General features: G+C 38.3%; 1 protein-coding gene across 1 annotated transcript; it reads left to right on the forward strand.

Annotated features, from left to right (window-relative positions):
• The first annotated feature begins 238 nt into the window (after positions 1-238).
• On the forward strand, positions 239-4623 carry LOC121856830 (cytochrome b-c1 complex subunit 6, mitochondrial-like). Its single transcript, XM_042352569.1, has 4 exons — positions 239-391; positions 2491-2523; positions 3527-3688; positions 4380-4623. Exons 1-4 carry the CDS (start codon positions 347-349, stop codon positions 4410-4412), a joined length of 273 nt encoding a protein of 90 aa, XP_042208503.1. The 5' UTR covers positions 239-346; the 3' UTR covers positions 4413-4623.
• The last annotated feature ends 6639 nt before the right edge of the window (positions 4624-11262 follow it).

Raw genomic sequence — 11262 nt, forward strand, 5'->3', positions numbered from 1 at the left:
TGTCAGCGCATAGCGTGCCTGTTTGAAACGATTTATCTTCTTTACTGCGTCGCCTTACTCAACAAGAGTTGAAAATAGGTTTATTAAAAAATTGAAGTTCAATGCACATGTCTCATCTAATATACTGTAAATGAGAATGAAGTAAAACTTTGAAAGAAGCACCGAGGTGAATGGGTTAACAGTGCCATCTACATGCTAAAGGTTACACTATATCGTTGCCATATTTATATTACCTTTAAATCTCTGGTGTGTCTGACCTTCCTGAATTCCGAGTTCCCTAATAGCTGCTGTACTCCAGCACAGCAACCTCTCGACGATTTCGCTGCTTTCATTTACCTGCATCACCATGGCCATCGACGACTTCACTATCCACAACGACGATCCAGAAGAAGTAACTGCTCACGTTCTTATTGATCCTGGTAGAGAGAGGAGGCGGATGGAGATCATAATCAGTAATAAGCGGTACTGTGGGAGTGAATGGCTACCGGTGCCAAGAGATGGCCATTACAATGCATCATTTGCACAGCCAGCTGATCACTGTTTACCTTATCTCGGATAAATGATAAGGTCTATTTATAGTAGTGCACCGTTCTTTCTTTGGTTATTAGAAATGTATTTAAAAAAACCCTAACCTAATCTAGACCGGGGGTGGGGGGGGGTCCCGATCAAGTTCGGTTAAATAGAACGGTGTACTAATATAAAAAGATCAATTATAGAAATTCACAGTCATGCCACCAGGTATATGGTCTTGTTTGGGAGAAATTTCAGGAGCTTTGGTGGCTGAGTTGCAGTTGTACAATTATTTCTCACAAAAGAAAACATCTCTAATGTACACATTATAATGCAGATCCGGTGGGGGATCAAGGGAAAGGAATTTTAATTTACCGAGGAAACGGCACATGGATCAGTGGCTCCTGTACCTTGAGTGAATTGATAGCACAATCTCTAAACTCAGAATTTATAGAAATGCTTACTATGGTATAGTTAGCAACCATTGGTTAGTTTTGTTTAATTTTTTTTTAACATTGAGTTTGTTTTCGTTCACAAAAGTTGTGGAGGAATTGGAGGCAATAGCCTATTGCACATTTCCTTGATTAGGGTCATAGATATTTGGGTATTATTTGCCTTTCGGACATAGTGCCCCGAAAGTTGTAAACTACTGAAACGTTTAGATCTCATTATTCTGAGCATTTTGAACCCCACGTATACATGGCAGAAATGGAGAATAGTTACACAATTGAATTTAATTAATTTTAAGTAGTTTTCTGTCTTCATCTGTAAGTTATCGGCGCATCACGCAGGCACAATGTTGACTGACGTCATCCAGTCGTGACCAATGAGGTATCGATATCAGTTCACGCAAATTTTTTTTTCGACCATTTTTCTCAAAGGAAGCAGCCTGGGTATGATTTTAATTTCATTGACCAGTTTTACAATGGCCGTGGTGGAGGTTGGTTGTCGTTTGTGCTCCTACAATTATTTTAAGTTTATTTCAGAGTTTTACGAGAAATTTGATTATTCTATCCAATTCTTATGTATCCTTGGTCCTTCCACTTCTAACTAAGGTATTGTACTTTCAGACATGGCATGCCCCAAATTTTTTAAGTATTGAAACATTTACCGGTAGGTTAATTTAAGCTAGGCCTACTGGGTGGCTGCCCCCAGCTAGTAGTTAGGTTAGGTTTTGTTAGGTCTGATGACTCATTTTCGTTTTCTCCCCCACCCAAAAACTCCAATTTCCCAGGATCTTCCCTGTTTTTTTGTGTGTGTGTGTTAGGGGGGGGGCAAAAACTAGCAATTTTCGCCAGAAATGAAGGTCAGATTTGTTTAAAACACACCAAAATACGCTGGAAAAACATATTGGTCGACCCCTAGGGATTCCTGTCCTAAAGTAAAAATTTACCGATACGTGACGAGTGGTCTTGTTATAGTAGCAACCTGACATAATTTCTCCATAGATGATGAAAGCTTTCTTGCCATGTGAAAATTACAAAGTGTATGAGGAATACATTTTATGTACTGTAATATAACTTTTCAGATTAGTAACAATAGAACCCTGAGTGAAGGAGCAACTTTACAGAAAAAAAATATGTATGGGTACATATTAGAAAACTTAATTCTTGCCTCCCTATTATTAAAAAAAATAAATAAATAAAAAGTTGGAAGCATTACAACCTTGCTACTATTGTTTTCCTGTAATTTTTTTAAGTGTAAATATGGTCTGTCCATGGCAGTTGCAAGGAACCAACTTGTTAACATAGAATTATGTTCAGGATGAAAAGAATTTGGAAAAACAGAGAAAATTTAAATTCCTTTAACTTTTTTAATGGTATTTAAGAGTAAGAAACAAGTTTTCAATATAGAATATTTCCTAGATTTTTTTCATGAATGGAGCCTTTTTTTATTTTTATTTTCATTGTTGTACTTTTAAAGAATATGGAGTTGCAAAAAGCAGACCAAATTACTGTACTTGACTTCTTCTTTTTTCAGGGAGAGGATGAAGAAGAGGAGGAGGATCTAGTGGTAAGTTATAATCAGTAAACCATAGGTATATTAGGATAAATGTTAATTTTGGTGTTGGTGGTACAGCATTGGCATGTGTGTCTCTCATTACTGCATCCCAGGTTCAGTTTCTGGGTCGGTTTTGGGAAGTGTTATCTTTTTTTCTTTTAACAGGGATTAGCCCACCAGGGCACTGACCCACATCAGAGCCTGGGGGACAAAAATATAATAATAATAATTAATACAGATAAAATAAAAATTATAATAACATAAAAATAATAAAAATACTAATAAACAAATACAAAGGTGAAAGAATAAATCAAGAGTGAAAAATGTGTATGTTGTGTTGTTAATAGTAAGAGAAACAAATGAGACCCTGCAATTGTGTGTAAATGAGGCAGAAAGTCAGATCAGCAACCTGGGACTTGGTCACAATTTTTGTGATGCCATATGGCAGCAGGGTCTACCATTAGACAACACATTATGCTTTCAACATCTTCCCCGGTGATATTACCTCCCTGTTTGATAGCTGCCTACTACCTAGACCCAACAAAATTTGCAGTTTCTTTGGGTTCTCCAGTTTCCTTCTTTATTAACATAGGACTGTGAAAGAAACTCGACAAGAACAATGGGGATTAAACAGGCTACTGCCACCTTTCACCATCAACAAAATTTAAATTGAACTTGAAAATATTAATCAAATATTATCTGCTCGTGTTACAGTACAACTTTTGAGTAAAGATTAAGGTCATATCTTTATTATCCACCCTTTAAAGTGAAATTTATCGGAAAGATGCTAATTTTTTTTTTTTTTTTAAGTAGACTTCTGGATTTCAATACTGTACATATAGTATTGAAATTCAGTTATAATGCATGTAATAGATGGGGAGGTATGATGTAATGACCTTGTTTCCTTGGAGGGGAAGACTTGGGGTTAAGTATGAATACTGTATTACTACAGTATTCATATTATTGTAGCTATTACTAATAATTCCTTTATATTATCATCATCCATCTCTTCCAGGATCCACTGGATGGAATGAAGGAAGCCTGTGGGAATACTAGTCACTGTGCAGCACTGAATGAGAGGTTATCCACATGTAATGATCGAGTTGGTTCTCGTACCAAAACAGAAGAAACATGCTCTGAAGAACTCTTTGATTATCTACATTGTGTTGACCATTGTGTAAGTATGAATATTCAGGAATACCCTGGTTATTGCAAAGGATGCATTCCTAAAAGTCTGCGAATATCGGGGCAATTTTTCCCATAAGAATTAATGTACCGGTAAGTAGTGGGAATATGTTCCCAGCTGGTAACTTGACCAAATATTTTTTTATATACTGCAGGTACTGTACACTCAATATACTCCAATAAATTAACCACAATACCATAAGAACAATATAAAAGAACACTGTGTGTGTGTGTGTGTGTGTGTGCAGTATAAACATTTACATTTACCTTTGCTGTGAGTGGTAATGGTGTACTGGAGCCGGCATAACGAGAAGGAGAGGGTGATGAGTTACTGGGGTGAAGAGGGTCTTGGGTCATCGGCACAGGCACACAAGGCCTCTTCGCAGATGAGGCAGGAGAAGAGTGCTTGGGAGGCATTATGAATAATTCGTGATACAGTACGCTACCACGCAAAAGGTCAAAACAAACACTCCTGTGGTTCGGCATATGAATGTTGATAAAATCATGTATCCATAACAGTAGATAATAAGAATCTCGCTTTCTTGTGTAATTACTAAAGAGTTGTAAATATAATAGCCAAAATAAATTTTTAGCAACATTAAAATTAATGGACAAAGGGGAGTTTTTAAATATGCTTGTATCCTTAGTCTGTGTATTTTTAATATTAGTCTATTTCTTTTCAGCTAACACAATCATTATTCAAGAAGCTGAAGTGAATGACATCCATTTTAATTTTAGAGATGAGGAAAAGCACCTGATAACAATGCTGAAATGTCATCATTGCCTCAGAGGCAAATAAAGAAGTCTTGTTCAAATGTCACTGGACATAAGTTGAAGGACCAGATGTATTTGAATTATTATTTAAGTAGGGTGTACATGTATGTAAATAAATGCTGTTAAAGTCCTTTAAAATTCATGATCACACTATAATAGAACATTCATTAACCTGTTAAGTTTAATGTCCAGTGTTTTCCCTAAACAGAAGTAATGTAATCTCTCTTCATCCTGTCAATGTTCAATAGTTTATGGGAATGTTATTAAAGAATCGATGTTCAAAACCGATTCATGTAAAACTTATTTGGAGTTGCATGTTGATTTTGCATTGGCTTGACTACTGTATACTATTCTCCATTTTCATTATTTTTAACCTCTCAAATTTGCATTTTTGAAACTTGGATCTGATAACCCCCACAATCTGCTCTAATCTCAAGAATACCTTATTAGGCAATGCAAAAGTTAGTACCTTAGTTCAGTCATGCCCTGCCATGTGGCTGTAATGTATGATCCTCATCCAAGGTTCATTCCCAGCCTGGGACAGATGTGAGAAAAGTGTTCTCTGGATATTCTGGAGTTATCTTTCACTTACACTGTATATTAGACAATAAGGGAATTTAAAAAAAAAAAATATTCACTAGCTTCCTTTCCTCCTGAAAACTGTAAATTTTGGACCAAGATATGGTATGAAAAACAGGGATGTGATAGAACGAAATACATTATGAAAAAATTCACTGGACTGTGATTAAAAAATATGAATTACAGAACACACTTTCAGTTATGGTCTGGTGTTAAGACCTGTCCACACGATCGAGCAGTGCCCGGCGGGCACGCGCTAAATGCCCGTTATCCGGTAAAATTGACGGGCAAACTAGCGGATTGCCCGTGCCCGTTGTTGAGAGAAATCGTGGTCGGCCTGCCTGGTGGTTTGCTGCCTGATATGGAGCGAAGATTCTGCCAGACAAACGATAAAACCGGAAAACCGACATTCCTATAATATTGTCATTAATATTTAACATTACACAAGCCTGCAATACAAGACTCGTGTTATTATTGGAACCTCACGTGACTGTCAATAACAGCTGATCAATACGCCACCGCTGACCTCGGGTCCTCAAGTCGGTGAGGTATGAACAGAGATACTGACAGAACGTATGCTAGCACTTTGTAAAACCCGAGTTAAGTACTGCAAATGTGACACGTCTATGTTCCCCCGCTCAGTTCATATGTTCAGTGTATAACCAAATAAGCTTATGCAATGTACATTATTGGCGTGACAAATGGGAGTGTTTATGTATTATGTAATGAGGACATTTGTGTGTGTTCTTCGTTCCTGCCGCTCTCCTCACTCTAGTCCCATAGCTTCCTGTCTATGCATATCATAATTCTAACATTATTCAATAAATTTTTATGTACTACAAATCTCACCTGCAAGTAATCTTCATTGAGTACTTCATACATGGCTTGACAAGGTGCAGGTATTATGCGAGACAAACTTTGTTTTGATATCCTCGTTCTATACTGAAGTGACGTGTAGGTGCACCCAGTTGAAAGATATGAGCGTTGCCTCTGCAGATATACTCTCCCTCGTATTGGTATCCTGTTTTTTTAATATATGGTTCCACTTTCGCTAGAAGTTTGTAAAAGGTGTTGGGGTCCATTCTCATGTAATTGGTGAAGTCTTGCTCATGTCCATCTTGCAGCTCACATAAAATCGTGGGATGACTCCCCAATACTTTTCTCCGACCTAACCACTCTTTGCACCAACCCCTTTTCTGCATTTGGTTCTTCTTTTTGCACATAGCAGCAACTATTATAGTACACAACGCTATGCTCTTCGCTTTAACTGTCCGGCGATTATACCTGTGACACACCATGGTGATCGTACCGCACCCGCCACTGCCGACCACCTACTAGCTACCGGCGCCCGACTATGACTGCCGCCAACCACCCCCGTGTGTACAACAACACACAGGCTTTGCCCGGTAAACGGGCAAAGCCCGCCGGGCACTGCTCGATTGTGTGGACGGGGCTTTAGTGGTCTTCAAGCCAAAATATGGATGCCCTATAACCTCTCTTAATTCTTCCAAAATACTTTCACCCAAAAGCTCGATATATAATAGATAATGGTTGCCCCTCGTGTATAAGGATGGCTAGCCCAAGGGCAACCTAGGCGTCAATATGTTTAGGAATGTAGAAGCTGTCGCCAACACCACAACCACACACTTGAGTAAACAAGTCCAGGAATAGTCTGAGAAGACCAGAAAACGATCCACATTCAGGTTCCCAATTGCTGTTGGGCAGACAAGCAAATGGCATAGAGAATTTTGTCCATAATTTCACCCAACCCAGGAATCGAACCTAGTACCACTCGCTTGCACGGCGAGCATGCAGACTTTTACACAGGTCACCATTGTACGTGCATAATAATGAAGTTGCATTCCTGCAAATGTTTTCACTTTGGATATATAATAGTATATACATACGTATGACCAAAATGAATACGTTCATGACCAACTCCATTATTCCGCTAATTATTTTCAACCTCACATGTGACTGGTCAAATGGGTCCCAGTCCTAACAGACCTTATATGTTAAAACCAGATCTAGCCATTACCTGTAAAACTTAAGCCACGATTTAATAAGTGTACAATAATTCCACAAAAGGCTCCATCTGAATTAAGTTAAGTTAAGTTGTAGATATTTAGGATTGATGCCCATTTGACTTGCAACCCAATTCACCTTCCTTGACACCAATGACAACTATTGTGAAGAAAAAAAATCCACTAAGATAAAAGGGGCAAACACAAAATTGAGATGGGTTAATGTAAAAATTTCTTCTTTTAGGAATAAATTGACCATAACTGACAATGCCTCAGGAAGAAAGATGTATAAAACCCCGTCCAGACGATCGAACAGTGCCCAGCAGACTTTGCCTGTGTGTCGTTGTACACACGGAGGTGCTGGTTGGCAGCAGTCTCACACTGCCGCTGGTAGCTAGTTGGTGGTCGGCAGTAGCTGCTGCGGTATGATCACCATGGTGTGTCGCAGGACAGTTAAATCGAAGACTATAGTGCTGTGTATAATAATTGCTAGTGTGTAAAAAAAAGAAAAAACAAAAAAGGGAATGGTGCAAGGAATGGTTATCTCAACGAAAAGTTAAGGGAAGTCATGCCACGATTTTACTTGAACTGCAAGGTGAACATGAGAAAGACTTCACTAACTACATGAGAATGGACCCCAACACCTTCTATAGACTTCTCGCAGCAAACGGTCAAACCACCAGGCAGACGGCTTTATCTGGTGATTTCGCTCGACCACGGGCACTCCGTTGGTTTGCCCGTCAATTTTGCCCGAACAATGGGCCTTAAGCGAGTGCCCGTCGGGCAGTGCTCGATCGTGTGGATGGGGCTTAAAACTAATCCCAAATTCTCAGTGAAACTATAGGATTGGCTAGGGTCCAAAGATAGCGAGTCCCAGAAATAAGTCTTCTAGTGATACATTAATCACATGACATACCAGAGCACATACTGAAAGCTACTGATATAACGTCCTATAACACTTGGCCTGAGGATTCACAACTATAACTTACAACTGGAGAAAGGGTGAAAATAAGACATGATTTGGATTTTATGAAAATATTTGGTTTTAGACATGACAAAAGACAACACGTACGTATATGTTAAAATTCCACCTGGCATTGAAAAATCGGTAAAGTACTATATCCTGTACTACGTACAAAATAGATATATACCAATTCTTATAGCAAGAGGTCATGGTGTTTCCTTCCACATAAAAACTTCACAAGTGAAGGGAAAGGCCTGGCATTGACCTTACACTATGCCATGGAACCATATCACCAAGATGTGGTGGTTTAAAAATGAGTTCATTGAAAATAACACAAAAACATTCCCACAATGACATAGGAAAAATATCAAATTTTCATACATATCCAATTTTATTCTGACAAATATTAGAATACTGTGTAATGCAGTACACATAAAACTAATGCTAATAAAACTTCACTGTAATGCAGATAAAAATATATAAATACTTTAACAATAATTAAATTCATCAATACAGTACGTATATGTACAGTATCACAAAACCTACTTGATTCATTCAAAGCAAAAGTTCAAATACTGTACTTCTCATTGTAGAATATCTCTAAATATTCATTTATATCTGAAACATCATCAGTGATTTCAAACATGGCCAACACATTCTGCATATTTGGTATAAACAAAGGTGAAGGATTTGCCCCTTTTGTGGGAGCTTAGATAATTGTTGCATATCACAATGTGATTCTTAATGCCACAATATGGCCACATTCAGCAGTTAATACATTAAATGTATTTTATCTATCTACTGTACTATACTATGCTATCTCTACTTCTCCCCCACTTTTATGCGGGATGGTTCAAGAGGTAAAGATCTCGACAAAAAGAAGGAAAGGGGGCAAGACAATAAGAATCAATACATGTGGTATGCAGTAATATAATAAAACAATACTGTGCATAATACTACACCAAATGGCATACATTGGCCAAACCCAATATTGGTTCTTCACATACTTGGTATACTGTATGTATACAATATTTATATAGAACAATACACTACTGTATCTTATGTCACAGTCAAAAGTAATCATCCACCACCTAACCCGTTCCTGGCCAGGACCTTTCTGCATGGTAAGTCACGTGGGGTGGAGAGGAGGAATGGTTGACTTAGGGAGGGCTGTTTGGAGGGCGGTTATGGTGTGAAATGCAAATTGCTCATCAGAGAGGGAGGGGATTGAAGGAAGCTGGGAAATTCATGAAAGAAGGAAAGGAAGGATGGATGTAAGTTTTATTTTTCTTCATTATATTATCTTAAAGTTTGCATGCTTGAAAGAGTAATACAGATGAGGACCCTTATTTAATGATTATTATAACGTGCCATCCATTTCTTTATTTAAATTTTGGGGGGTAATTCATGTGTACCACCAGCAAGACCGTGGGCTCGTAACACTTGTCTTGCTCGCGGTGCCCACCGTTTCTCTGTGGATGTCGGTCACACTAGAATAACCCGTTATAGTACATCCTCCTTTCCTCACACAACCAAACTGTGGAATGCTCTGCCTTTTGTGTTTCCATACTCATACAATCTGCCTTACTTTAAAAAGCTAGTTTTTCAGCATCATGGTGTAGATTAATATAATCTTTTTCTTTTCTATTTCTTTTTACTCTTATTTTTTCGTCCCCTAGGCCCAGTTGTGGTTAGATGACCTGTGCCCAGGTGGGGTATTCCCCGAAAAAAAAAAAATTATATTGGCATGAGGAAAAATATTGAATAAAAGGGTGGATATCCCATTTATTTTTAATGTTTACCAACACAGGTCATACAAAATCTCAATAGCCCGTCCAATGTCCTCCTCGTCTGTCAATTGTGGTCCCTCTGGTCTAAAATTACATCATTTACATTAATTAAGAGTTCAAATATGTTATGTTTACATTACACACCCGAAATTACAGGTAGTCATTTAGTAATTTTAAAATAGCAATTACCAGCAAACCATAAAAAATACTCACTACAACTGGTTTCTAAAGTTCCCAGATTCTTCCCAGCGGGGTTAATTAATGTGTCACAGTGACCCTAACATCCCTTGTAATTTCTAACAGGTTGTAGCCAGCCACACACAAACCAATAATTTGCCCATGACTCGCCAATCGACGTTCTTTAGTGTCCATTCTGGGCTGGGTGTGGAGCAGTGGTCAAACACCATTGCTACTACCATCTAACGAACATAATACAGGGAGAACAAGTCATGTTTTATCCAACAATTCATTCTTAATATTTTTTATCAATTAATAGTGATATTTTTTTAAATAACGGTAGTGGCGAGAGGTGAAAGTGATCAAGTAAAAGCCTAGTTTAGAGTTACTGGTGGTGAGCAAGACTGAATGCAAAACCATGCCTCCTCCTCTCTTATTTTGTCATATAAGGGGCTTTCCCTCGCAGAAGCCAGATGCCTATGAACCCTAATGACAAATACCTGTATATAACTAGCAAAAAAAACTCGCTCGCATTCCTCCCTAGAATCTCAAGTAAAGGCTTAGATAACTAAGGGAAAGTTAAGTCCATATAAAACCTCCCCTTCACCTCCCTGGACACTCACCCTCCTGGTTGGTTGGTTGTTTGGGCTTTATGCTTATCAACTATCAGGGTCATTAAGGCCATCAATGTCACGCTACATCCACCAACCTTAACACCTTCTTCAGGTGTTAAGGAAAATTCTATGACCACAGACTCAGTCTCTCTCCCTTAACTTGCGCCCTCACTTTATCCGGGTCTGTCGCCCCTAGCTCTCCTCCATCAATACTCCCCCACCACCCTCTTGTGATCCGTTGTGTAGAAAGGCCTCGAGCTTGCAGGAATGGTAGGAGGGGTTGATGATTACTTTTCACCATGAGTGTACATTGAAGAAAATATATAAATGAACTTTGTGCCTATTTTCCAGTGCAAAACATCTATATCTCAAGACACTCACATTTACCAAGAACTTCTTATGGCCAAAAAATCTCAGTGCAGTTCTCCAGGTCCAATATACTGTAGAAGGTATGTGTTACATATTACCTCAAAGTCAGCCTCGAGGATTCCCCATCATGTGATTTTTACCAATGAACTATTATAAAATTCACTGGTGATAAGTGCAGTATTTAGCCACTATATGTTGAGATGAGAACAAGAGATATTATGCAAGACCAAAAAAAAAAAAGACCACATTCAATATTACATGTACAGGATAATATA

Source organism: Homarus americanus, unplaced genomic scaffold (assembly GCF_018991925.1).
Source record: "Homarus americanus isolate GMGI-L3 unplaced genomic scaffold, GMGI_Hamer_2.0 scaffold43075, whole genome shotgun sequence".
Lineage (NCBI taxonomy): Eukaryota > Metazoa > Arthropoda > Malacostraca > Decapoda > Nephropidae > Homarus > Homarus americanus.